We start from the raw sequence: 27821 nt of genomic DNA on the forward strand, positions 1-27821 counted from the left end.
GTTTTCTAACAAGTTGGATGCTTCAGAACATTGGTCACCTTTGGTTGGTATATATATACACACAACCAAACAATAGGCTCTATCTAAATTCCCTCTAAAAATTCTTCAATCTTTGTCTCTTGAACTTGATTTTTGGTTTGAAAATGTATGATCCCAAATATGCTTACCCATACCCTGCTCCAGGTATTCTGTTTTTAAACTCCTGTATTGATTACTCCTGTTGAGTTATTTTTATGATCTATTTTTCTGTTTGATGAAGATGATCTCAATAAATTAAATTGAACACAATTGATTATTTTAGATGCTAAAATAATCATTCGTTATTTATGAATTTTCACTTTTCATATTGATTTAATTATTATTATTATTTATGGTTAAAAAGGTTATTATCAGCAAGGGGCACCACCACCACTAGTAATGGCACCACCACTACAATATTCATATCCAACGCAAAGAGAATCTACTTTTTTTGAACAATTGTATGACCAAAACTCTCTTTGGCTTTCACTATTATGCCTTAATTTATGTTATTTAATTTAATTAATTAATTAATTTAATTTTCTGACAGGCTTGCTGTTTTTTGTTGCGGTTGCATGTTTGATGAGTGTTGTGGTGACCCTTCAGTCCAATATGGTTATCCTGCTCAAAGAATTCCATTCTTAAAATAATTTTTTTTATTGTTTTGTTTTGTTTTTTATTTTTTATATTGTAAAACAAGTCAACACTTATACATAATATTTATATTTCAACCATGTATTATTTTACTGTTTAGCTGTTGTGATGGTGGTTTTCTTAAACTCACGATTTCTTACTCATTAAGTTGTTTTTATGATCTATTTCCGTTTTATATATTATCAATGGTTGAAAAAGATGATCTGAATATATTAAATTGAGCCAAGTTAATTATTTTAAAATTTAAAACAAATTTGTTTTTTATTTGAGAGTATTTTATTTGTAGATCATTCATGACTTATGAAAATTTTATTTTTCTTAATGTTTTAATTATTATTAAATTTTCTTATGGTTACAAAAGGTTCTTATCAACAAGGGGCACCACCACCAATGATGGCACTACCACAATATGCAGCTTCACCTGAAAGAGAATCTAGTTGTTTAGGACAATTGTATGATCAAATCTTTGTTTTGGTTATACATTGTTATACCCTAATTTATGTTATCTTATTTGATTTCATTATTTTTTTTTTTTAATTTGTGGCAGGTTTGCTCCTCTTTGCTGGTGTTGCATGTTTGATAAATGTTGCTGTGACCCTTCAACCACAAATATATATCTTTGTTGATTATTGCTATTTAGCTAGATTTTTAAACTTCACATAAAGTAAAGTTATGATCTATTTTTAATGTAGTTTAGTTGTATTGTAATGCTTGGTGATGGGATAAAATTAAGTGTTTGGTGTGATTTTCTCTTGTATCATATATCTTTGAATTGGTTGAATAGTTTTTCTAAATATTTAGCATATAATATACTAATAAAAAAAGTGTTTGTTTATATATCAATGACAAAATGATATTTGTTTATATATTCATACTTTTATATTTTTTTTTTCTGAAATACAACAGTGTGCATAAATATGGAACAGGTTCAACAAACATTTACGCTCTCACCTTACATGATTTTGGAGATTTAATTTCGAGTTTTTTCCGAAACAACACAAAAGATGCTGTATCAATAGATAATATATATATATATATATATATATTTATTTTAAAATTAATTAAAATATTTTTAACAAATTAAATAATTCTTTAGGAAGACCATTGGCTTGTCTATTGTATCAAAGATAAATAATAAATATATAAATAAAAACAAAAAAAAGGTTGCAACTTGCAAGTATTTCAACTATTAAGTCACCAAATAATTTAATTTCAAATCCGATGGCTAAAAATATATCATCTATATTCAATTGATCATATAATCAACTTTAATCATACAAAACAACTGAAAACTAATAAAAAAAACACTAATTTACTTTACATGTTCTTAAAAATTTCAGAAGTAATGAAAAATTAAAATATAATCATAACAGTAAAAAATTACAAATTTATAATGTTCAACGATCAATATGCACAATTATGAAGATTCAGAGCAGTTAAAATATATAGTTTCAAATAATTATATATATATATTTATAAATTAAAAAGAACAGAATTTTATTTTTAGTAATGCAATCATAATTCCAACCCATCTAAACTTATTAAAAAAATCAATATGATTTTGCAAATAAAAAAAAAAACATGATTTGAATATCTAAACAAAATTGCACAAACAATCATGGAAAACAATATAAACAAGAAGGCTACCCTTGATTTCCGTAAAATCCATCATAAACTTTAAACTTTAAACTTTAAACTTTAAAAATCAAAATAATTACTAAGAGATGTTTGGTTACCGTATTTTAAATTACAGTGTAAGTCAAATATTTAAATATCTAAATAATGTAAAAATAAATAAATTATATATAAAAAATAAAAAAATAATGAAAAAAAACATCAATAAAAAATCAATACTCACAACCAATCAGGATTTGAATATCTAAACAAAATTACACAAATAATCATGAAAAACAATATAAATAAGAACACCACCCTTGCTTTTTATTTCTCAAAAACCACCATAAATTTTAAAACTCAAAATTAAAAATAATTACCAAGATTTGAAGATCTTAAGAATGTAAAAAAAAAAAAAAATCTAAATAAAATCATTTAAAAAAATAAAAAAATCATTAAAAAAAAATATTAAGAACGTTACCCCATTTTCTCTCTCTATATATTTTTCCGGTCCTAGTCCTCGTTTTTAGAACGTTCATCGCGAAACGCAAGCTTCGTTGTTGCCACGCGGCTACAAAACCCTCAACTCTTCTTCTTGGATGTCTTCATCTTCATCGCAGAGGCTTCTCCGTTGCTTCCCACTCGCTCTTCCCTTCTCCTCTCCCTCCTCATCGGCTGCCTTTCTCCTCTTCCATCGTCCTCTCTCGTCGTCCGCCCTTTTCTCCTCCACAATGCCCTACCGCAACCGCGTTTGTCCTTCCTTCCATTTCCCATCGATTCCCGATTTCCCGATTGTGATATTGATATCTGTTTCTCGGATTTTGAATGCAGGGGAAGCTACAGCAATCACAGGATTCGGTTGAAGTCGCTGATCGTCTCCAGCGGCTCACTATTTCCGATCATGGTCCATTGCAGCTGATTGGTCAGGACCGGGGCGTTTCGACGGCTAGCGGTTCTGTTGCTGCTGCTACTGCGGGGTCTGCTGTTGTGACGGAGAAGGAGGCGGGGACCGCTGAGCGGCTCTCGAAGCTGTTTAACAGACCGCTGGGTGCGGATTTTAGTGTGGATGGGAATACGTTTTCACGGGCGCAGATTCGAGCGACATTTTATCCTAAGTTTGAGAATGAGAAGTCTGATCAGGAGGTATAATCTTCTATGCATGTTTGATTCTTCATCTTCAAATTCTTGTTTTTGGAATTATTTTTTCTTTTATTATGTCTTGTTGTTGCTTGATTTATGCTTAATGTGAGTTACTGATGCTTATTAACACTGAAATGAATCTATGAGAGTATGTGGCAGATGTCACCAGAGGAGGTTGCTTCACAGAGGTTATTTTGTAGGGGAAAAAAATTTATCTAATAGCTGTACCTTGGGGAATAATGTATGATGATCCTATAAAGAGCAACTTCTATAGGTTGCGCCTGATTGCTCATATATACTAAGTATTCTTTTGGGATAGTCTCAGTGAGGCCTCTATTCAATACATGTGTTATAATCTTAAGTTCTTATTATATAGTTATTCTTAAGTCAAATCAGTAATATATCTATTTCCTACGTTCAATGTCAACATTCTTTGAAGATCCTGTCATTTTTATTTATTATTATTATTATTTGAAATTGATTTTCTTTATCATTAGAGTTTTGTCTATTTTGGTATTGCATGTTTTACTACTCATGGAAGAAGTTTTCTTATTCGGTATCCATCCTTATGTTATGCAGATCAGGACAAGGATGATAGAGATGGTCTCTCATGGCCTGGCTACCTTAGAGGTGTCCAACTCTTGTTACTTTGATATTTATCAGCACAAAAAAAACTGATGCCACATTTTAGATATGGGAAAATGTTTCTATGTTCACTGTTGTTGGCCATTTTACATTTAGTTACTCAACAAGTTCTGATAGGCACTTCTGAAATGTAGTTGAAGGTGAGGAGTGTGTTAAAGAATGGCCTGTAATATAGTTGATTAGAGTGCACAAGTTAACTAAGACTGATTCAATTTTAGGTGATTAAAATGCACAAGCTAACTAGGTCTGCTTGAATCGCAGGTTTCGCTCAAACATTCTGGATCACTTTTCATGTATGCAGGTCAAGAAGGTGGAGCATACGCTAAGAACAGCTTTGGAAATGTGTATGATCATTTGGCAAATCTACTTTTCAGTTAGAACTGCAATTTTGAATTTCACAAGATTTTGAGGATACTTCATTCCTGGTTGTAGATACACTGCTGTCGGTGTTTTTGTTCTAGGGAGGATGTTTCATGAGGCTTGGGGCACTGAAGCTATAAGAAAGCAAGCAGAGTTCAACGAATTCCTTGAGGTAAGTTAGATAGCCCATTTTTGTATTAATGTCATAAATTTCTTTAAGGTTGAGATTTCTTCAATTTTCTTGATTATTAATATACTTGTCAATCTGTCAGTTTTTCCTCTAATGGATGGTTATAATTAACTTTGGCTATGGTTTGTCTAATTTTTCAATGATATGTGATTATCAAAAGCTTTTATATACCTGTATCTTTAATTTTGTAGAAGTTATTGGCTCTTGATGGCTTCTTGGTAAAGAACATTAATTTCTAGAAGTTATTGGTTATTATCATCATTATTTATGTACGGAAAAATTTCCATGTTTGCTTTGTAGTTAGTAGAATTCTTACAGAGGCAGAAACTTGAAAATTTCCTGCAGACAACACCTATTCTGTTAACATTTGTTTTTCTGGTATTCCGAGTGTTGTATCACTTCGACTCAAAATAAAATAACTGAAAACAATTTTCATATGCTTATGTAGAAAAACCACATGTGCATATCAATGGAATTGGTCACTGCTGTTCTAGGAGACCATGGTCAGCGGCCTATTGATGACTATGGTATGGTCTATTTCAATTATTTTGTTTATTATTATTTACCTGATTAACTCTTATGGTGTTTAGTATTGATTGGTGCTCATGCACTTGAATTCTCTGCAATCTGTACTAATTTGTTGGCATTGCCTGTATCTTGCCAAATGAATTTGTAGACCTGAAAATTGATCAAGCTATTTGTTAGCAACTCGAGCTCGGGTTGAAATTTTGAGCTTTCAACCCTAGCTGGGTTTGATATTAATGATGTATAATAATATGAATTCTAATTCATATCGTTTATTGTATAGAACAAAAACCTAGCTATAAATAAGTTTTTGCTTTTGAGCTAAATCAAGCTTGATCAAAACCTTTTGAGCTAATTTCAAGCTCGAGTTCAGTTCCAGTGCAGGCAACTTCTAGCCCAGCTTGAGCTGGGGCTAGCCTGATTGAGCTTGGCTTGTTTGTGAGTATCCTGCAATCAGTTTGCTTTTGGTCATTGTTGTTATAAATCATGCTACATTCTTGACGTGTCAAACTTTTCGTAATTTCTCTTCTGGAGCACTTGTTATCCTCGTTTAATTTTCAGATCTCATGTTTCAGTGTTTTTCATTATCATGCCAAAACTTAGACATCTTGTTGAGAAACTGCATTTTCTTTATATGGAAAAAGATACTGCATGTTTTATTTGTGAGAATGGCATAATCGGGGACCCTTTTCTTTTGATTCAATTGGGCTTTATTCCTGTTCCTGGGCGCATTCTGAGTCCTTAGGTGTATTGCTCAATAACATCGTCAAATGACCAGAGTATGTTTTTTTTGCTTTGGAGCACAAGTATTTTAAAGTCTGATTGTTAGAAAATGTAAAACGTCAGCTACATGCTATTATCTTGTTGATTGTATACTTGCTTATTTTATTAACTTTCTTTTTTCGTCCTTTGTTGTTTGTTCAAGCATGCTATTCGGGTTGCTGATGTTTTTACTGTTGCCGTTCTCTGTTAATGTTGGCCCAAATCATAATATAGCTTTGTCTTTTGTTTTGAATTCTGTTAATAAATTCTTATTTTCTATTCTTATTTGTATATTATTATTCACTTTGGGCATCATTGTTAGCTACTTTCACTGACGCATGTTTTCTGCTGTATTTGTTTTATTATTTCCTTTCATAAACCTGTTTTTTTATTTATTCTTGTTACTTTTGGCAGTTGTGGTGACTGCTGTAACAGAAGTAGGTAGTGGCAAACCAAAGTTCTTCTCTACTCCAGAGTTGATTGCATTCTGTAGAAAATGGCGGTTGCCAACAAATCATGTCTGGCTGTTTTCTACACGGTGAGCCTCTGTTTTCCATCATATTAGTTTTGTTCATCGGGGGATATTGATGCATAATTAATAAGTCATGTTTGACAGCAAAAGATTGTGTTGCCTCTTAGCTTCTAGCATCCAGTGTGAAAGATGTCTTGTGTGATATAGATCTACATCTAATAAGGCTTTTCACATTTAAAATTTGGTTTTTGTTACTGTGGTAATACTTGGATCAATTGTGTTGTTCATGCCATTCATTTCCCTCAAATTCTTCAGCACATCAGCATCCTCTTTGATCTTCATAAGACAGTAGCATAATTTGGGTGATTTCTTTTGTCAATTAGTCACATTGTCACTCTGGTAGCAGTGGTTTAAAGTTTCCATTTTCAACTTTTATAGATCATATTGACAGTTGGAACATATTTTATGCAGTTAGAAAGATTTTAGTTGAAGCTTGGCTATTCCTACTTCATCAAGTTCTTCTGAATTCAAAGCTCCATACATGTGAGTAGTCCAATTGTCTTAGAAGACGATCAACTATCATATGTTTGTCATTTATTGAGTCTTAAATTGACATCAATTTTGCTGTCAGTCAGTCATTCAGTAACAAAGGTGGATTATGGCTGTCATTAAATTGTCGACATATTATATCTTTATTCAGACTTAAGGCTCACAGAACATTTGCCACACCCCCTCCCCTTTCTTCCTAACTTGTTAAGGTATCCTGTTTTGAACTCTTGACCATTTTATTGTCACTGGAGATTAGGGTTGAACACATGATTTTTCTATAGATGTGTTTGTTTGTCCTTTTTCTTATTTGATCTGTTTTTTGTTAAGGAAATCAGCCACTTCTTTTTTTGCTGCTTATGATGCATTATGTGAAGAAGGGACTGCAACACCTGTTTGTAAAGCTCTTGATGAAGTTGCTGATATATCTGTTCCAGGTTATACCCTTGTTCTCAGTTGCCACTTCTGCATAATATCCTTACAATATAGCTCACCACTGATTAATTTATGATTTTTGCCTCGTTAATATCCTATGGAGTATTGACCTTCCAGTTGGTTGCAGGATCAAAAGACCACATAAAGGTGCAAGGTGAAATATTAGAGGGTCTAGTCGCTCGTATTGTTAGCCGTGATAGCTCCAACCATATGGAGGAAGTTCTGAGAGAGTTTCCTCCTCCTCTGATGGATGGAAGTAAGCCTTTAAACTCTCTTTGTCAGTCCCTAGTTTGTAAAGATCATTCTTTTTTTTTTAATGAAAAGTAATTTTGCATTCTTGATGCCTCCAACAGCTGAAGATAAGTTTCTAGAGCAAGAAAAAACTGAACTTGGTCTAAATACTGAGATGAGAAGGGCACAAAATAGCTGGATCAAGCATGCCCTCATCTGGTTAAATAACCACTCAAAAAGTAAAATATGTTTTCTGAATTGAGGAAAAGAGCTGATTTTTTTTTCTCCGTTTATTTGGTTGACCATTAGATCCTATAAGCCACTTGTTGCCCAGCTCATTAATTTTAACTGCCCCATTTCATAGTTGATATCCAAGTCTGAATTGTATCTAGGATCTTTGGTATGTGGTTTACTGCCAAATGTTCTATTAGGATATGAACTCTTTGATGGTAATTATACTGTTTCTGGAGGTGCCTTACCTACTACAACAAGAATTGTGAAGCTGCTGATCTTCCCACTTGTCTGTTCTTTTCACTCAGGACAATTCATTGCACTTCAAACGAGAATGAAGACTTTTTAAGAAATCAAAATAAATTTGGTTTAAATCATATTAGAAAGGCAGTGGTCAATATTCTCTATGTTTCCTTTTTATGTTCTCTGCCATTAATATAATGTGATTTTTCTTACATTGAGTGATCCATGACTCTCACATGTCTTGACCTGTATCACAGTTGTTCATGATCTGGGACCTAGTCTGCGTGAAATATGTGCTGTTAATAGGTCAGATGAGAAACAGGTGTTTATAATCATTCTCGGTTCAGTTTTATATTTTCTTTTGTTATTGACCTTAAATGAGTTTTATCTACTTTTAGTTAGAATTATTGTGATTCTGTTATTATTTCTATAGCAAATCCAAGCGCTTCTTCAGCATGCTGGGACTTCGCTGTGTCCAAGCTTCTGCGACTGGTTTGGAAATGGGGCAGTTGGGATCCATTTCAGAAATGCTGACCGGTCGGTTCTTTCTAAGTTTTTACAAGCTCATCCTGCGGATTTCTCTACCACCAAACTGCAAGTAGGTTATTCTTGTAGTCTTATTGTGTTTTATTCGTAAGTGTTTCCAACATGATTTCTGTAGAGATGGTCTGACATTAGATGATTCTGCCAGTTTTACTGTCTTCTTCCCATGTTGTATGTCAAGACATCCATTTCTATGGTCTTATGTTTTAGTGAAAATGTTGTGTTGTGATATTTTTGATCTAGGATATCACAAAAAGTGACTACCGTATATTATGGTTTTGTATACCCAAAGTTGATAGTGGTACCTTTCTGATAGTGTCATTTGGATCCTGAATGTTTTGTTGTTTGATCAAAACAACAGCACTCCGGAGTTTCATTTTATAAAATTTTAAGCTGTTACACTTTTGAAACATATCGATTTATTTATACTAAATAATGTTGATGTGATACCCTCCCTAATAATAGGCAATTTATTTTTTACCAGCTTGAGGGAAACTTATAGGTTTGGCTTATTTTGTGTCATAATTTTATACTTGATTTTTATATGGGCATTCGGTCACTAAACAGGAAATGATTCGTTTGATGAGACAAAGGCATTTTGGAGTTGCCTTTAAGTGTTACTGCAACTTCAACAAAATTGATTCTTTGTCAAGTGATGATCTTCATTTTAAGATGGTTATCCATGTTCATAATGATTCTGTTTTTCGACGCTATCAGCAAGAGATGAGGTTTGTCTTGCACACCTACATGTGATATTATTTTTGTTTTTACGTTAAATGTGAGTTGCCTTTTCTTTCGTTGGGAGTTTCTGAAACCTAAATATCCTCTAACAGGCGGAACAGAGGATTATGGCCATTGTACAGGGGTAATGAACAAAGTCTCCTTCAGTTATCTTGACTCTCCTGATTGATTTAATGAGAACTCTATATTACTTAAGTGCTAAATTTCTTATTTTTTATTTTTTAAGTTCCTATTGAGGCGTTTGTGTGGGCTTCTTCATTAGAACTCTTAATTGATAATTTTCTTTTGATGTTAGGATTCTTTGTCGATATTGATATGTTCAAATTAAACAAAGAGAAAGCTGCTGAACTCGTAAAGGATGGTAACATGCTGCTAAAGAACATCAATGGTTCTGATGTTAGTTCATCAGTTTCTGATGGTCTAGCTGATGAGGATGCAAATCTGATGGTCAAGCTGAAGTTTTTAACATACAAGGTATGCTCTTCCTAAGTCAATTATGTATTTGTGGATGTGTGCATGTTTATATGTACCTTTCCTTCACATAATGCTGTACCAGCTTTTCATGATTCACATCAAGCTAGATGGCATCGTTCAGAGTAGCTGGTATCTCCATTGATCTTTGAAACATACTAATTGTTTGTTAGAAACTATTGCTTATTATAAAATATGTCAAAAAGTTGTATGTGATCTTCCTGCGCTTCATTTTCAGATGAGATTGTGGTAAGCACCTAATATCATGATTCATCTTCTCCTAGAGCAGTTTGTTTACTTGCATTTAACATGTTTTCTAACTTCCTTCATTATGTTCACAGTTGCGGACATTTTTGATTCGCAATGGTTTGTCTATACTTTTTAAGGATGGCCCATCAGCTTATAAAACTTACTACTTGAGGTACTTACCCTTACCTACCTTAGCTATTCTAGGTGGCATTAAACTTATATGGTAATACAGTGAGAATTCATCAAATTCTGCAATAGCTTAGATAATTTTCATTGAGAAAATCCAAAGAAAATTTGTTTATTGTCAGGCCTTAGGATTTTTCTTTAAGTCTTAAAGCACAACATGTGCACCATATATTAGTCTGTTTTGATATATTTCTAGTTTGAATATTTTGTATTGGTTTCACTATGTGGAAACTTGAGGAAATAGAATTGTTTCGAAGAATATACTCATATGAAAGTTTTTTGTTATTGCAAAGTGAAAGTATTACTTCATGTGTTTCTAGTTTAAAAATTTCGTATATGTTTAAACTTGAGCAAATAGAATTGTTTCGAAGTATATTCTCAAATGGAAATTGTTGCTATTGCATAGTGAAAGGACAAGACCCAACAATAAAATTTGAAAATAAAATGTTGAAAATTTTCAATGCGGAGCAATTTTATTCAATTTCATAATGAAAAATTTATGATTTTTTTTAAAGAAACCTAATCATGGAATTGGAATTTTAAGTTTTCATGACTTCATACAAAACCATTTTATTGAATTTAACCATTACAAGAGTTCCTATGAGTAATTTCTCAGAGGGTTCATTTTTTTTTGGGGACACATCATGGTATTGTGAAGCCAATGGTTGTTCTTTTTTCATGTTTATTGATTTTTAAATGTAAGTTTTAAAATCTCTAATTCAAATTTAATAATTTTGTTCTTGATGGCTACGTAATGGGTGGTTATTTTAATTTCTTAGGCAAATGAAGAATTGGGGTACATCAACTATCAAGCAGAAGGAGCTGAGCAAAATGCTGGATGAGTGGTTAGAGTTTGAGCATCCTTCTAGCCAAATGAAGTTCTTATTGCTTTCTTCATTATTTTCTGCTTGCTTCCTATTATGCTCCTTGCTTGCTGTTGCACTAATTGGAGAGTTCCCCGTGTACGCAGGGCTGTTTATATCCGAAGAAAATGTGGAAACAGACCCTTGTCATCATCCACATACCTTAGTGAAGCGGAGCCTTTCCTTGAGCAGTATGCTAAACGCAGTCCACAAAATCAAGCATTGATAGGATCTGCTGGTAGCTTGGTGAGCACTGAAAATTTCTTGGCTATAATTGATGGAGGCAGGGATGAAGAGGGTGATCTCCATCTTGATGAAGAGGTTACACCCTTACAACCATCACCATCAACTATTGACACTGTTCCAAAAGATGAGGGACTCATTGTTTTTTTTCCAGGTGTGACACTTTTTGGATTAATCATATCTGATAATTCATGCTAATTCATTAAGGACATACAATTACTGGCTGTATGATGCTCATCATACTTATTTTGGAAAACCATGAGCATCCCTCCTACCTACCTGTATTCAGCAACAATGCCTTCATGCATTCTCCAAGGGTTTCTCCAGTAATGGTAATGCTAAATCTGGTTGGCTGGATCACATTCACATTTCTGAAGTAATGCTCAAGTACACATGCATACATGCACCCGTGCACACACACACACACACAGAGCTCATTTTCTTATGTTGTTTTCTAATTTGCCCAAATTTCATTTTTGGAGTATTCAGTTCTTATCCTATATTTCTTGGAGAATTATGATTAATTTGTTGCCATTTCCTTCAGGCATCCCTGGTTGTGCAAAGTCTGCTTTGTGCAAAGAAATTCTAAATACTCCAGGTGTCCTTGGAGATGACCGCCCAATTCAAAGTCTTATGGGTGATTTGATAAAAGGTATTCTCAGTACCTGCTAGTGTATGCTTGGTACAGGGTTTATCAATCTTTGGATTCAGATGCTGTTGCTTGTGATTATGACCAATTATTGTCATTGTTCTTAACCATTACAGGACGATATTGGCAAAAGGTTATTGATGAACGTAAGAAAAAACCTTCTGTCATTACTCTTGCTGACAAAAATGCGCCAAATGAGGAAGTTTGGAAACTGGTAGTGCAAACATATTCCTCTTTATCTAGATTAGCATATTCTTCTTTAATCTAGAATTAGCTTTTAAATCTTGGTTTCCAAATGGATATATGACAATATTATTGGTGTATTTCAGATTGAAGACATGTGCAGAAGTACAAAAGCCTCTGCGATTCCTGTTGTTCCTGATTCAGAAGGTTTTTCTTTCATTTTTTTTTAAATTAAATTTTTTATATATTCTTTTGATGCTTGAATTGAAGTCTATTTAGGATACCATTAGACAGGTAGTTCTTGTCATTAATATATCTAGAGCAAGGCTAATGACTGGTAACTACTACAGACAAAATCTTCATGGAATATTGTTCACTTGGCGTTGTTGGCCCATGTCATAGAATCCTCTACATTCTTGGGCATGCCCTATTGTGCTGCCTGTCCTTTGTTTTATTTTGCTTCTCTCTCTATTCTCACATTAATCCCATGATGGTCCTTTCAAAGCTTTCTCGATTTCTATAGGAAAGGTTTTCAATTGATATGGGACATAACTTGTGCACCTCATTATCAGATTTTGTATATACATAGAATAACAATTTAAACGTGATCTATGTGTATGTGCAGGAACTGATTCGAATCCATTTTCTTTGGATGCTCTGGCTGTTTTTATCTTTCGTGTTCTTCAGCGGGCCAATCATCCGGTATAGAGCTTTTATGATTTCACTTGGATACATCGATCAAGTTGAATATTGGAATGAGATTGAGCTTGAGTTTGCTTTTTTGCTTACATTTGTGGCATAGTGTCATTTCAATGTTCCATTTTATGATGCTAACAGGGAAATTTGGATAAGGCATCACCAAATGCTGGATATGTGCTGTTAATGTTTTATCACCTTTATGAGGGCAAGGCATGTTACTATTTTGTTACTAATATGTTGTGCGGGGATATAAGTTGTGTATTAATCTCAATCGTTTGTGTTCTTGTCATGCATTGCAGAACCGAAAAGAATTTGAGACTGAACTATTTGAGCGTTTTGGTGCACTGGTCAAGATGCCCTTACTGAAACCAGACAGGTCAATTACTTTCTTTTGTGGCTTGCACTTACACTTTCACTTCTAAATTATGTAAACCTGCACCTCTTCTCTAGTACTACCTTTTTCTAGCCCATACCTATTTTAGCCCTTATTTAGAATGTATCAACATTATTATCAATGTTTTTTTAAGATCAATGTCCTGTTGACTGTAATAAAAATATAAGGGCAACTGCCAAATAAATTCCAAAAGTTTAGTGTCGAAGGTAATTTACCCTTTTGTGATAGTAATATTGATTTGATCTCTTAGCTGGTTCTGGCCATGCTCTTGAGGAAAAACATTGAAATAAAGTAATCTAATAGTTGTGATAGATCTGAGTATATTTTGTCAATTTTGAAGAAAATCACCTAAGACAAATTGGGTTGATATATGAGTAAATTTATTTACCTAAAAATATGGTTATTCTTGAAAAAGAACATCAAATCATGCTTCAGAATTTAGATGCAAAATTCATGATGATTGTCAATAAGTATGATCTAAGTTTGTATGTAGCGCAAAATAGGTAAATTGACTAAAGAATGAAGAACTATTAGGTTATTTGTCTGCCTCAGCATTGATTAACAATACCTTGATTTGTTTTCTAATGTTCGTTTCGTGTTCAAAATATACTTTGGTTGTGTTTCAGGAATTCTCTTCCTGAGCCAATGAAGGCCATTTTAGAGGAAGGCATAAGTCTTTTCAGGCTTCATACCAACAGATATGGAAGGTACTCACTGGAATAAGTTCTTCTTGAACTTTCATTGAGAGAATGCCTCAGATGCGTATTAAATCTCTGCCAAATTATGTCCATGTTATCCAGGACATATTGTGCATGTTTAGTATTTGTCATAGGTTTTTAGTTTAAAAGAAATATGGGTAAAGCAGGAAATAAAAAAATGTCCTTGGGAATTCTCACAGCCTGTACCTAACCAGATGCTATTGCCATTAGCCAGATCCTTAACATTTACCATCTTTGTTTTGGAAGACTTGGTTTTTGAAAATATTTTTTTTTTAAATTCATTTTTAATCCCATTAATGGAAGAGCTATGCATGATTAAATTGCATAAAAAAAAAATCGAGATGCTATCAATACATTAAATGTGTCTCTTGTTCGTGCATATTAAAGGGACTTTGTGTGGTAAGTTAGTCATTTCATGGGACAATAATGAAGGCATGATTTTATTTCTGATTGCACATTAAATATACAAAGTGAACACAATTGTTACTTGACGAACAAAGAAGTTTAGTTGAAGATTGCAATTTGATTGCTAGAATACAATTACAGTTCCCTTGTGTTCCCTTGTGTTTATGTGGGAGTGGGGGTGCATGCTCTTTTTGCACGAAATTTGGCTGCAAATTGTCACAAATCTGACCAACCAGTTATCAGGGGTGGGTTTGCTATGATTATTATCAAAATGTAAATGATGCTTCCTTTTCATTATGTATAGCCAATTTTTGATCCAGCAAAATTAATGATGTTGCAAACACGTTATACGGTTGTGATTCCATTTACTTTTTTTTTTTTTTTAATTTCTATTGCTTGACTTATTGGGTAACTTGACATTGTTCTTTTCATCATGCATATATTTGCCCAATTTTCTGTTATTTGATGCTTTGATTTATTTTTGGGGGAAAAATAGGTACAAAACAGAACCTTCTAAAGGTTCATATGCAAAAGAATGGGCACAGTGGGAGAAGCGCCTGCGAGAGGTTCTATTTGGCAATGCTGATTATCTCAATTCCATTCAGGTAAAACTTAATTCTGTTTCTGGATCCAGTTTGTTTTATAAATGTGAGTATAATCTGACTTAATGGAACCGTGAGTATATCTTTAAGACCAAACAACTGTGATTTCTTTTTGGTTATATTTAGCGTGTCTGCATTCATATAGTGTAGTAATGAAATTTCTGAACTTTGTGAAGATTTGTACTATAGCTTTAATTTAGAACTCTGCAATAAATATCTTGCAAAACACTTGATTTATTTATAAAACAATTGGTCTAGTAAATAGCATTTCAGTGGATTAAACCCCAGGATTGGCCAATGTATGCATTCTGAGTTAGTACAAAAAGTGACATCAAAGATTGTATGCTCTTACTATATACCAGAGTACACTAAAAGATTTCTAGAACATTCTGACGCGCTTGAGAAGACTTCAAAACGCTTGGGGCAACTTTAGGATCCCCAGTGGAACTTGAATATTATCAATTAGTATAGAAGCTATGGAATGTTGTGTATCTAGGGTAATATGGAACATTCTATTAATATGGGCTTGGTCCTCGTTTGTAGGGGTACGTCAGCGGATATACCTTCAAATTAGTTTTCTCTCATCCCTGACTTCCTTTCTCATCTCTCTTAGCCTCTCAATAAGGTTTTAAAGCCTGACTTAGCATCTTTTGGGATAAATATTGCCTCAGTGTGGCGTGGTGCCGGTGTTCAGCCAACCACCAGTGACATAAGGTTGATGATAGAGCAAGTTGTTGTGATGAGATGTTTAGTATGGAATTCTTGTCCAAAATCTATAAAAAAAATAAAAAATATAAAAAAAATTCCCAGAGTTTTATCAGTCAATAGCGGGGAAATCCCACTTCTTGTTACAAATTGAATTGATAGTTGAATTGTTAAAATACAATAGTGGAACTCTTACACATGATATTTGAACAGTTTCTTGAAAGATCAACTATCATATGTAATAGCCTAAATATCATATGAAATAATTTATTTTATAAAATGGGCTTTTGTGTTTTTACTCATAAGACGGGCATTTTTTCAAAAGAATGGTTATTTTTTGGGGTTTTGGCCGAAAATAGGGGTAAATCTGGACTTTGAGCTATGATATACTAAGTGAATTTAATTAACAAGAGCAGGTAAAAAACATTAAATTTTTGTTCTTAATAGAAAAAAATTGGAGAAACTTTGACTCTTATAGAAGAGGTCTAATTTTAAAGGAATGCATGTTGAGCTCAGTGAATGAGGGTGTTCAATAGTACAAAAAGTGGCACCCAGGATTGTATGCTTTTGAATGAATGTTACTGAAAAAGATTGTTGGGTGGGAAAACCAACGATTTTTGTGGTGGAATTCTTTTTGAAGCCTGTTGTATATACTTAGTTTGGTGAACCGGACAAACATGAAGCAGCATAAGACTGATAAAGAGGGTTTATTTGAAACTATCCATATTCATATCATTTACTGTGATATCCTTCAATATGTAAAGCTGCATTTATCACATTTTATGTGAAATGACTACCTAGATATTTCTTTTCCTATGGTATGTTATTCTGTTCTTTCCTGTGTTTTATAGGTAATAAGTAGTTACTGAGGCAATAGTAGTTACCATGATAACTTGAGTATATCCTTCTTCCCTAACTCAATTGCAACTTCCAGATTCCATTTGATATTGCTGTCAAGCAAGTTATAGAGCAGCTGAAAGATGTTGTGAAAGGAGAACACAAAACACCAGAAACTGAGAAGAGAAAATTTGGGAACATTGTTTTTGCCGCCGTAACCATGCCTGTGAAAGAAATCAATTGCCTCTTGAATGAGGTAAAGTGCTTTTCTAAAATAATTACTCACACCATTGTTTTCTAAAATAACTTGAGCCATCTATTTCATGTGACCATGTTACAAATTTCCACTACCATTGTTTCTATGACTTGTTAATCATTTTAACTTGAACTGAACAGATCGCTGAAAAGGAGCCTAAAGTCAAGGATTTTCTCGGAGACAAGGATCTCGAGAACAACCTCAGAAAAGCCCATGTGACACTCGCTCACAAGCGAAGCCATGGTGTTACTGCTGTTGCAAGTTATGGCATCTTCGAGAAACAGAACATCCCTGTTGATGTCACCGCACTGTTATTTTCTGATAAATCAGCTGCACTGGAAGTCCAACTTGGCTCTGTTAATGGTGAAAATATCAGTTCAAAAAATGAATGGCCCCATGTCACGCTTTGGACTGCGGCAGGGGTGCCGCCGAAAGAAGCCAATGCATTGCCGCAATTGCTCATCGAAGGGAAGGCTTCGCGTGTTGAAATTGAACCACCTTTTACTATTGCTGGAGTGATGGATTTCTACTGAACGGAACTCGTACTCAATTTATGGTTTTTACCAGCGGTTTGGCAATCTGGAAGGTGCATTGAATTGATTACTTGCAAGAAGTGTCTTTCCTGCGTCAGTCTTTGTATACACAAGTGATACATATCAGGGAAGTTTTTGTACCGACTTAATAATGGATTGTGGCTTTTTTGTAGTCATGCCATTTCCACTTTTGTACTGAGGAAAAACACGAGCCTGGTGTTCCGATTATGTGTATGGATAGGTTGGGTTTTGAAGGTTTTGTTGGTCGGAGGGAATTCTTATATATATATAATTTTGATACAGGTAAATGTTAACAAATTTTTTTAATATTAGTTAGTAATTTATTTTCAAAATTCGAAGTTCAAAAAAAAAAAAGAGAAAACCAAACGGGGTTGATTTCAATATTTATATTTTATAATGTTGTGGTTATAAAAATTTTTTTTGTAACACAAGTTATTATTTTTTTTTAATTGCACGTGTGGCTGTTTTGAGATTGCTTTAAATTCATATGAAACAACTTTGAAACATACCATTATTATGACTTCACGTATAATCAAAGAAAAATTAAATGTTTCTTGTGTAAAAATTTTTTTTATAACCACAGTGTTAAAAGTGCAAACATTTGTGATCACGGTGATCCAAACCAAACGTGTAACAATCAATTTTACAATCAATTGTTTCATGGTTTAATTCTTTCCAAGTTAATTTTCAGCAAATATATTTATTATAATTCCTCTTGGTTCGGCTTGATTTTTGGAGGAAAAAAAAGGAGACAGCCATTGAAGGGCAAGCCTGTTCATATCGAACCACAAATGGAGGTTAACAAACACTAGTTTTGTCACTAACTAAACATTATTACAAAATTGCTTGAAGATGGTACTGCTGTCTCTCATTTGTCATTCAACTAGAATCATAATCCATCTTCTGCAGCCGCATGTGTTCACTTGATTAAGACAGCAAACAGGAAGTATACATATGCAGATAATAATAATAACAATAATAACAAATAATACATAACCAAATCACACTTCCAGTAAAGTAATCTTTTTTTTTTCCTTGATATTTCAAACTGTTGCTGATGCAGACTCACTGTACATACATACACTACTTCTGAGGAGACATCAGTTTATTCTGATCAGGCTCATGTTTTATTGTAGAATCCACTCCTAACAGCTCAGTAATGGCCTCCATCTTCATATTAGTCGCAGTCATACTATTGTAAGTGTTCCTGCTTCGACGCATTGAAAAAATAAAACAGAATTAGATAGGTTTAATTATCAGATTGGTCCCTCAATTATAGTGAAAGTGCCCTTTCAGTCCCCCTATTATTTTTTGTCCTTCTGGGATCCCTCTATTTTACCATTTAGTGGAATACAAGTCCTTCCCTCTTATATCATTTGTCCCTAGAAGGTCCCTAAGAGGGACTTTCATTTCACTAAATGGTAAAATAGAAGGATCCCAGAAGGACAAAAAATAATAGGGGGACTGAAAGGGACTTTCACTATAATAGAGGGGCCAATCTGGTAATTAAACCTTACAAATACGTCAAAATGAAATTAGGATTTCGGGTTTGTAGTAGTGTACAATAACATACTGGGCTTGAAGCTGAGAAAGTTGAACAGGATTTAGTTGTTTAAACTGTTGCCCTGCCTGAGCATGGTGATTAGACATCATCATCTGTTGTTGTCTGAACTGCATTTGCTGTTTGTTGAGGTTGCTAAATGAGGTGCTATCCATCGGAGAATCCATCATGTTCTCAAGTTTGACGTCTGCCATAGTTTGATCTTTGTCCAAAGTTGTCATAATGGGACGATGTGCGTTGCTGGCTGCCAGCCGCTTCATTTTCTCTAATTGCTGCAGTTGCCGCTGCTGCTGGAAGGTCAGGTTTTGTGGGTGAAGCATCATTGGATTCATTGTCGGTCTATGAAACTGTCGGTTTCATGAGAAACAAATTAGAAAACACTCGTAACTTGCAATATAATGCAAAAAGAAGGCACCGTAATGGACATCTTCAGGGCGACAATCAACCTATGCAGTTATAGCTAACAGGCAGGTAATATGCAGATGGAAGCAGAACTAGAAGATACGAATTTATAGTGCTTATGTTTCCTCTGATATCATATACATGATGGATATAGTTGATTGATTATAAAGAGAATATTCACATATTTGCCTGACAGATGCGTACCATATAGATAAGGTTTTGCTATGACTATCCACATAATCTATCAATAATAATCCTAACTCTCTTAATAAAAGTATCATAACAGACCACTCTACTAAGATTTCAAAAACCTTCCATATAAATCTTAATCTGATTTCCCATTTGTCCCGGATGAAATCAATAACAATTTAAAGCACATCAGATTTGTCAATTTTCAGTACCAATATGCATCATCATAATTCAAGTCCCACAAGCGGTCCAAAGATCATTGAGGAATTGTAGAATAAATACACGGTGAAAATTATTGATGTATCACCAACATCATTAAGAGGATAAGAAAATACCATTATTTACTAAAGTCAAGTGAAATGAAGTTCAATCCTTACTTGCTGTTGACTCTGCAAGAGAGGATTTTGATGCTGTGATTGTAGGGTACGAACTTGCTGCTGGGTCTGATGAGTAAAGCCCTTGTTTCCGTCCTTTGTAATTTCCACTAATGTCGCCAAATTACTGTTGGGGGAAAAAAAGAAATGTTTATGCAACTCAGATCTTTACCTTTGCTAAGTTACAAAAACAAGACTATCGATTTAAAGAATGGAGTCCAAGTGGGAATTCATGTTATATCAAAAGAGATGTAAAACATAGGACAGTTTCAGATAACTCGGGCATTACTATTCTAAACTAATTGTCTGTATAAGTTTCCAAGATCAACTTTTGATCCATAAATCAGGTTTCGAATAGCATGTTTTCTTCTGTTTGTGAAGTAAAAATAGTATACTTGAGCAAATAGAAAACATGCTTATATTCTGAGAAATTTGTTATAAACTATATTTGTTTAAAATTGTCCAATTCTCAATAATCAGTATCAGGTTCAATACCATAAAATTGAGACAGAATTTCCTATTAGTACATAAACAAACTTGTCTAAATAAAAATTTAAAATACAAAGAAGAAAATACACAAAGACTGCCATGTCTTTATGAAATGCAAATGAATTGCGCAAGCATATCAATGCATAATAAAAGAAAACATACTGATGAATAGATGCATTTGTCACACCAATAGAGAAATGGCCACATAAAAGAAAAGTTCAACGCACATAAAACTATATATGTGCAAACAAAAAAGTCATTTTCAATTTAGGAGAATTGACTTACATATGGCATACAGATTGGAGAAACATTTTCAGTAGCTCAACAGAGGAGTATTGCTTTCTGTAACTGTCACTCAGAAGTTTCAGCTTGCGTCCTAATTTACATATATGGTCACCAAGAATCTCAGATAAGACTTCCATTGAAATTTCTGTTCCACTTTCAAAACCTACAGAATGTAACAGACGAGCTGCTACTTTGAGACTCATTTGGGATGCTTGCTCTTGACTAAGAGGTTTCTTGTTTGCTCCCCCATCATCTTTTCCCCTGTATTTGCTACCCATCCTTAGGTGCTCTGGCCTTATACCAAATCTTTCCATCATTGCTGTACTTCGGCTAATAACATCAGGCAATTTATCAAGAACCCCATAAACCTCTACTTTCTTATTTTCCTCAAGCCCATCTGCTGGTGGAAGAGCACTGTCAGGTATACAGTTAGTTGGAAACATAATTTCCGGAAAGAAAACGTTTCCCTCCTCTGACAAGTTGCTCACATCTGATATAATGCTTGGCCGCATAAAAGACCCATTCTCCCACCTCATTTCTCCAGCACCCATGTTGCTTCCCTCCTTATACACTTGCCTTCTCTTCTTATGAATCTTACTGAATTTCAAATAAGCAGACATTCCCTCAGGTGTTCGTCTATATGGTTCCTTATCATCACATAACAACTTTTGCTGTTTCATCTTTTTATACCGCTCAAAATACTGGTTATACCACATCTCTGATCCTTCATCTTGCCTGTGTTTTTGGAATGAATTTTCACTATCAAGCTCATTGTATCTGGATCCAGTACTAGCGACCCGATCATAACTATGCTCATTTGCTCTGCGGGGACTAATGGCTAGTCTAGATGGCATCTGCAATGCAAATTAGTGACTCCACATGTTGCATAAACACCACACCAAGAAAAGTCCACCTTCCATAATCATATCAATCATATTAAAACACTTCCAAAATCTCCCGTTATCTTCATGGTTCTAAGGTATACAGCATTGGGGAGGTCTATGCAAAAACCATTATTTGAAAATTTGAAACACATAAAGGAGCAGGAATGTGCAGGCAGTCAACAAAAGTAAATCACCACGGACTAAAGGAAACAATATGTATTACATGCACACAATACTGTTTTCATCAATCATATTTAAATCCTTTCAAAATCTCTAGGGGTTCAATAGATGTAGATATTTAGCAATGGGGAATGTCTATGAAAAAATTATCAATTGAACAACAAGACAGAGCAGGAAGGATTTCACAATAAATCACCAAAGCTAAATCAGAAACAGAAAGAATCAGTACTCTATAAGGTCTTGAGAGTGCTTGATTCATCTATCTTATTCAAATACTTCTTAAATATCTAGCGAACTTCATAGATGTAAATATAGGGCATTGCGGAAAGTCTGCAAAAACTATCAATTGAAACACAAAACTAAGCAAGGTTTTCCAAGAAATCAGCAAAACTAAATCAACACATAGAGAGAAAAAAAAAGAGAGAAATAATTAGCATTCTGAAAGGACAAAAGAGAGTACTTGATGCGGAATCCCAACCGGCGAATCATCTTCCAGCGAGAAATAAACATCATCCCCATTGAGCAGCAGAACTGAGAGAAAAGATAAGAATTGGAGAATTAGAAATCAAAAAACCTAAATCGAATGGAATCGAGAGAAAAATTGGGACTCACAGGAGGGGTTGAGGTTGGAGAGAGAGGAAGAAACGGTGGAGGGAGAAGGGGAGAAGAGAGAAGAGGAGGCCTTGTCGAAGAGGAGAGCGCGAGCACGGAGCTGAAGATGGAGATGAGCTTGAGATCTAGATGACATGAAGGATTCCCAAGCGCTTGGAGACGCCAGTGCGTGCGCGAAGGCGGCGTATCCGGAGTCCCCCAGCCACGCCCGCCATGTCCCACTGCTCTCCAACCTCCGTGCTAGCTCGTAGCCCCGGCCGTCATCTCCGAGCAACGCCGCCGCGGCCGCCATCGGAGCCGATCGCCGGAGATCGACCTCCGCGAGCGAAGAGAAGTTGATTTCTGTGAGAGTGGAAATATAATAAATAAATGAGTGTATATATATCATTGAAGGGAAAGTTCTGTTTTGGTCCCTAAATTTGGAAGTGTTTTCATTTTGGTCCTTTTAGTTTTTAATTGTATTTATTTTCAGCTTAGTGAAGTCTAAACTTGGTTTAAAGGAAAACTTTCATCTCATAATTATGTTCTTTTAATTAAACATTTGATTAATATTATGATCATTAGGTTTGTTTGCATTAAATAATTGATACAAAATTGACCGTCAGTAAATGTAAATGTTTTAAATATTTTAGATTTCATTATAATATGTTTTAGATAAATTAAGCAATAGCAATGGAGATGAAATATCTATTATGTGATTATGTGCTTAACCATTTTTGTTTCTGAATTGTTCTTTTCTCTCCTTTTTCGTTAATATTATTTTTGTATAAATTAGATTAATTTCGTTATAATAATGAAAATTGAGCTAAGGATTATTTATACATGAGAAAACTCAAGTTGTATGAAAGTCTACAGTTGACGACAGTAATTATTATTGTAGAGAGAAAGATGGTTGGGTTAATTAGGTTTAGTTTGGATTTATTATTTTTGGTTTGGGTTATAAAAAAGTTATTGTAGGTTTGGTGGAAACAAAATTTAACAGTTGTGTTATTCAGTAAATTATTGTGCATATTTGATTGATTGGTTTTGATTAAAAATTTAAAATATAGTGTATCTCATTTTTTACTATGCTACTATTTATAAATACAATAATACTATTCAAATAAATGCTATAAACCGTTGGATTACGATCCAACTACTGATAATCAACTTGGATAGATTCAAAATCTGTGAAAGTGCGACGCAGCCTATATATATATATATATATGCAAAGAGATGATCCCATGACAAAGTTCCGTTACGACACAATTAAGATGTGTCTTTTCCTTAGCCATTGGATTGCCTCAATTTAATAACTTTTAGAATAAAAAGTAGCAATCTTTTAAAATAATTACCAATCTATCTCTATATTATATAATAAAAAAAAATTAAAATTTATAAACTCATAACTAAAAATGATCTACATCTTGGTTCCATGATAGTTACCACAGAACCAAATCAGAACCGAATCCACAGGATTATTTTCATATATGCAATATGATCCCTATATTTCTAAGTAAATGCAACATCATGCCCAAAGACATATATATATTATATATACACATCAATTGTATTAAAAATACAAGATGAAAATCAACATGGTAGTACAAAGACTAGAAAGACAATGCTTTCCTGTTTTCTTATTAGAAAGGGGGTGTGGCATGCTATAATGCACAATAACAACAGCATTCTATTTGAAGGGAGGATACAAGAATAATTGTACATGAAATACATACATCATAGCTTGGCAAACTTTTTAAGTTTTTCACCAGCTTCTCTGGCATTATCAGGTACAGGCATGTTAGATAGAAAAGTAACCTTTGATGAAGCTAATACAAGGCCTTTCTCCAAGGTTGAAGGATCCAACTTCCATATATGTACTTCCCAGACCTGCATGGAAATGGGACTTAGGAATCCACTTTTAATAGTGACAACCAATGTATTTTTCAATTGAGGGACAAAAATAGGCAATGGCCCCTAGTTTTCTATGACTAATACTTGCTTTATTCCAACAAGAAAAGATGAACTCGTTGATGAGCAACTTAACATTTAAAGGCATATTGGGAAAGTGGAATGCTTTGTAGGCTAAGGTCTTTCTGTGTTAGATTGTTAGAACATCTTCCTGCGCTCCCTGAGATCTTGCAATAAAATTAGGGTTTTAATATTTGTAAGGAGGCAGCAAACCTCCTAGAAAAGAGGATGAGTCAGGAACCTAATATTTTGGGGCAGGATGACTACTTGCAATACAAGGCTTGACTCATACTAGGCCATCTTCAAATTCAAAATTCATAACCTAATAAAGCAGTAGGCTGACATATATCAAGGAGGAATGTGCTCCACTGATTTTATTCATGTTGCTCATGCCAAGATGAATTTAGATGGTTTTCTGAATCATATCTACTCTGAATTCTAGTCCAAGCCTAGCATTCTCAAACTCTGCTCAAAACTTTTAAAGGGACAGTGGGCAAGCCTCTTTGAAACTCTCATAATCTCCTATAAAAAGAACTCAAAGCTTGGCAAAATATTGATTCCCTATAGTCCATATATAAAGAGATGCAATAATAATTAGTAAAACAGCTTCAATATGAAGTCCCAATAGCATTTGAAAAACATATGATCTAGAGCTATATGCAGCGCACTGAGGTATATATCTATTGCTTTTCATTATATCATTTACATGAATTCATGCAAGTAATATATACGGAGTTCATAACTTCATCTAGGCCTTATGGCACAGGCACTGGTTTTAAAATTCTACCTTCATATCAAATGTTATCAAACATGTTTTTCTTCTCTCTTACATCTCCATCCTCTGTATCCCTTATCATCCCTCCTTTTCAATCATGGACTGTTTTTAAATGGACCTTAATCTAAGCACAAATGCCAGAATAGAACAAATTAGTTTTAAATAAAGGATTCAATGGAACAGAACAAAAGGCCTTGTTTCATCTTATACAGTAAATTCCTGACAAAGAAATCTACAATTGATCTTACTCCAATAATTGTTACAAGTGCTTCACGTGGATTAGATTTAACATGTACCAAGTCAAATTAAGACTCAATAATGTCTGAATTCTGAACTAAAAATAACTCAACTAGATTGGAACAAAATTAGATCAAACTGTCAGGTAGTATTTCATCCCAAAAAAAACCTATCTGATACTGGATAGGATACTGACACGTGTAAAATCTGAAACATCTCATGCGGCACAGTTATTTTTATCCTCATTTATATTAATAGTACTACTTCAAACAATCATCTCACCTCTTACCAATCATAGAACTAATAATATGGTTGAATTTAGAAAAAAAAAAAACCTTACTTGCTTGATTATGAAGCAAACTGATAGGATAGTATTATATGTACCACATCTTCTATGATTAGTGTTTCTTATAATATTCATAAAAGTACTAATTGAAAAGGCATGATTGAAAAAAACCCAACCTAACTCGATCTTAAATGGTCAGCGCTTAGCACTATATATAATATGGATTTATTTTCCTACCCTGTACATAGCATATCTAATTTAATCTGTCTTTTTCCCAACTTTTGGAGTGCTAGTTGTACAATAATGAAAACAAATAGAGCTCGAGATTCAAAACAGAAGAACATAGCATGAGATTAGGAACAGAAATCATTCATAATCAGTATCAGTTTCAATACCATAAAACTGAATAAATTTGTCCCAAAATTCATAGCTAGAAGAAAAAAAAATGTGATAAAGATGTCAGTAAACATGTCCAGATAATTAAAGGTTCATATACATCGAGATTAAGAACAGATCTTTAGCAGGCATATCATAGAAAATGAATAGTTAGAAACCCACAGCAATTAATGGAACCAAAAATGCCAGTAAACATGTCCAGATAATTAAAGGTTCATATACATCGAGATTAAGAACAGATCTTTAGCAGGCATATCATAGAAAATGAATAGTTAGAAACCCACAGCAATTAATGGAACCAAAAAAAAAATTTGGACCATTTCTCGATTTGTGCGTGTCATCCTTGCGCAGGGGCCATGCTAATCTTCTCTGTATCGTTCCAATTTTATCAGATGTCTCCGAAGAGACACTAAACTCGGATGTTCAATGCTATAAAACTCTAAGAACTATTCTTCAACCAACCGATGTGGGACTAAATTATAACAAAAGCCCCTAAAAAAAATTCAAACTTTATTCCTAATCCAACATTCAATGCGTAATCTGCAATCAAACCCTAAAAAAATCGCTAAAAATTCAGGAATTCACAGTTGTAGCGAGCTACGGCAATGACCAATGTTTGATTGGATGAACTAAAATTAGGGAGAAAATCAAAGGAGAAGAGAAAGAGACGGACCTGGATGGTCTTGCCCGGATGAACAGGCGTGGCCTCAGCGAAGATGAGGTCTCCGGAACGCGCAGGACGGTGATGATTAATACTAAGCTGGATTCCGGCAATCCTCATGAACCCCGAAGCAACGTGTGCCCCAATGCTGGCCAGCGCCTCCGAGATCAGCGCCGACACACCGCCGTGCAAGACCTTGAATGGCTACCAATCCAAAACACAAAATCAGCACGGATCGATTGAATCAGAACCCTAAATCGAAACCTTGATGGGTTTTTCTTTTTATACCTGGCAGCAGGAGTCGGTGATCTTGAGGCGGCCATTGACGCGCTTAGCGGAGACCTCAATGATCTCGAAGCCGATGAGGTGGAGGGGAGCGTCGAGCTCCTCCGTCGACGGGGGGCCGGAGAGTTCACCCATCGCCCCGCCCGAGAGACGCAGAGACTAGCGTTAGCTAGTGAGAAGGTTTGGTAGCTGAAAGAAACCCGCCATAGTTGTTGAATGACTTGGAAGCTGGTGGTCCAAATAAATTAATAAATAAATATTTTGAAAATTTATATATATATATATATATATTAGTATTTGTTAGCAATAAATAATTGTACTATTATGAAGTAATGTCCTATAGAATTAGAAATATTTTAATTTTTTTTAAATATTTAAATAATTGTCCACTTTGTGGGTACTGTGATTTGTCCACATTACCAATTTTTTCTTTAGCGATATATTACCGATATATATAAATAATTTTAATAATCATATATATGTATATACATGAGGTCATGTTTTCTAAGGACATTTTGGAAAACACGTTTTAGGGACGTCTCGAAAGCAACGTTGGCTCGACACCTAATATGCATCCAATGTATCTTATGCATGCGCAATTCTTGGTGTCGGTTACCAGGATTTCCTCCGCATTGTTCTTTTACTTTTTAAATTTTGCTGATATTCTACCAAACATCTTAGAGGATATATTATATATAAAAAAAATTGGACTTCTTCGATGGATAATATATATTAAAATTTTTTATAGGAATCGGTACTTTTTTAAACAATTTTTTTTTCAATAAATGTGATAAGCGTGTATACATAGTTAAAAATGAGTTTACAGTTCTGAAATTTGATCATTCAGTAAATGCACTATCACTCGGTGATACAAGATTCGAGTTGCAAAC

General features: G+C 34.2%; 4 protein-coding genes and 1 non-coding gene across 9 annotated transcripts; 2 read left to right on the forward strand and 3 right to left on the reverse strand.

Annotated features, from left to right (window-relative positions):
• Positions 1-98: 98 nt before the first annotated feature.
• LOC120256020 lies at positions 99-1444 on the forward strand. Its single transcript, XM_039263797.1, has 5 exons — positions 99-183; positions 383-479; positions 569-633; positions 1034-1124; positions 1220-1444. Exons 1-5 carry the CDS (start codon positions 144-146, stop codon positions 1296-1298), a joined length of 372 nt encoding a protein of 123 aa, XP_039119731.1. The 5' UTR covers positions 99-143; the 3' UTR covers positions 1299-1444.
• A 1376-nt stretch (positions 1445-2820) lies between these two features.
• LOC120256009 (tRNA ligase 1) lies at positions 2821-17598 on the forward strand. Of its 3 annotated transcripts, XM_039263780.1 has the most exons (27): positions 2821-3035; positions 3118-3429; positions 4006-4056; positions 4333-4415; positions 4504-4603; positions 5070-5148; positions 6323-6446; positions 7257-7363; positions 7489-7617; positions 8324-8388; positions 8500-8664; positions 9177-9337; positions 9443-9474; positions 9646-9824; positions 10163-10242; positions 11036-11101; positions 11227-11516; positions 11907-12014; positions 12128-12225; positions 12341-12401; positions 12820-12896; positions 13032-13103; positions 13193-13269; positions 13914-13994; positions 14908-15016; positions 16653-16811; positions 16952-17598. In XM_039263780.1, exons 1-27 carry the CDS (start codon positions 2886-2888, stop codon positions 17342-17344), a joined length of 3408 nt encoding a protein of 1135 aa, XP_039119714.1. In that variant the 5' UTR covers positions 2821-2885; the 3' UTR covers positions 17345-17598. The 3 variants fall into 3 exon arrangements, with proteins under 3 accessions (XP_039119714.1, XP_039119715.1, XP_039119716.1); XM_039263781.1 differs by lacking the exons at positions 2821-3035; positions 3118-3429; positions 4006-4056 and adding an exon at positions 4094-4211; XM_039263782.1 differs by lacking the exons at positions 2821-3035; positions 3118-3429; positions 4006-4056; ... (1 more) ...; positions 4504-4603; positions 5070-5148 and adding exons at positions 6852-6923; positions 7081-7138.
• A 525-nt stretch (positions 17599-18123) lies between these two features.
• LOC120256015 lies at positions 18124-22687 on the reverse strand. 3 transcript variants are annotated; one of them, XM_039263791.1, is made up of 6 exons: positions 22342-22687; positions 22190-22260; positions 20666-21519; positions 19895-20018; positions 18939-19273; positions 18124-18572 (listed from the first exon to the last, which is right to left on the reverse strand). In XM_039263791.1, the coding sequence occupies exons 1-6, from the start codon at positions 22631-22633 to the stop codon at positions 18449-18451; spliced, it is 1800 nt and encodes a 599-aa protein (XP_039119725.1). In that variant the 5' UTR covers positions 22634-22687; the 3' UTR covers positions 18124-18448. The 3 variants fall into 3 exon arrangements, with proteins under 3 accessions (XP_039119725.1, XP_039119723.1, XP_039119726.1); XM_039263789.1 differs by having other exon boundaries at positions 18124-18575; XM_039263792.1 differs by having other exon boundaries at positions 18124-18575; positions 18929-19273.
• Positions 22688-23869: 1182 nt separating this feature from the next.
• Positions 23870-27155, reverse strand: LOC120256006 (1,4-dihydroxy-2-naphthoyl-CoA thioesterase 1-like). The gene is made up of 3 exons (XM_039263776.1): positions 26935-27155; positions 26659-26850; positions 23870-24210 (listed from the first exon to the last, which is right to left on the reverse strand). The coding sequence occupies exons 1-3, from the start codon at positions 27064-27066 to the stop codon at positions 24058-24060; spliced, it is 477 nt and encodes a 158-aa protein (XP_039119710.1). The 5' UTR covers positions 27067-27155; the 3' UTR covers positions 23870-24057.
• LOC120256025 lies at positions 26291-26393 on the reverse strand. The gene has a single exon (XR_005535167.1). It is a non-coding gene; the product is annotated as a U6 spliceosomal RNA (small nuclear RNA).
• Positions 27156-27821: the final 666 nt, after the last annotated feature.

The sequence above is a fragment of the Dioscorea cayenensis genome, unplaced genomic scaffold, assembly GCF_009730915.1.
Source record: "Dioscorea cayenensis subsp. rotundata cultivar TDr96_F1 unplaced genomic scaffold, TDr96_F1_v2_PseudoChromosome.rev07_lg8_w22 25.fasta BLBR01001264.1, whole genome shotgun sequence".
Classification (NCBI taxonomy): Eukaryota; Viridiplantae; Streptophyta; class Magnoliopsida; order Dioscoreales; family Dioscoreaceae; genus Dioscorea; species Dioscorea cayenensis.

Coding starts and splice junctions, on each gene's coding strand:
- LOC120256020 (XM_039263797.1), top strand. CDS start 144: ATGTATGATCCCAAATATGCTTACCCATACCCTGCTCCAG. Junction 480..568: donor TCTACTTTTTTTGAACAATT/GTATGACCAAAA, acceptor ATTTTCTGACAG/GCTTGCTGTTTTTTGTTGCG. Junction 634..1,033: donor TGACCCTTCAGTCCAATATG/GTTATCCTGCTC, acceptor TGGTTACAAAAG/GTTCTTATCAACAAGGGGCA.
- LOC120256009 (XM_039263780.1), top strand. CDS start 2,886: ATGTCTTCATCTTCATCGCAGAGGCTTCTCCGTTGCTTCCCACTCGCT. Junction 6,447..7,256: donor GTCTGGCTGTTTTCTACACG/GTGAGCCTCTGT, acceptor TTTTTTGTTAAG/GAAATCAGCCACTTCTTTTT. Junction 13,104..13,192: donor ATCACCTTTATGAGGGCAAG/GCATGTTACTAT, acceptor CATGCATTGCAG/AACCGAAAAGAATTTGAGAC.
- LOC120256015 (XM_039263789.1), bottom strand. CDS start 22,633: ATGGCGGCCGCGGCGGCGTTGCTCGGAGATGACGGCCGGGGCTACGAG. Junction 22,261..22,341: donor CTCCAACCTCAACCCCTCCT/GTGAGTCCCAAT, acceptor CTTTTCTCTCAG/TTCTGCTGCTCAATGGGGAT. Junction 20,019..20,665: donor CTCCAATCTGTATGCCATAT/GTAAGTCAATTC, acceptor TTCCCCCAACAG/TAATTTGGCGACATTAGTGG.
- LOC120256006 (XM_039263776.1), bottom strand. CDS start 27,066: ATGGGTGAACTCTCCGGCCCCCCGTCGACGGAGGAGCTCGACGCTCCC. Junction 26,851..26,934: donor TCACCGACTCCTGCTGCCAG/GTATAAAAAGAA, acceptor TTGGATTGGTAG/CCATTCAAGGTCTTGCACGG. Junction 24,211..26,658: donor ATCCGGGCAAGACCATCCAG/GTCCGTCTCTTT, acceptor ATTTCCATGCAG/GTCTGGGAAGTACATATATG.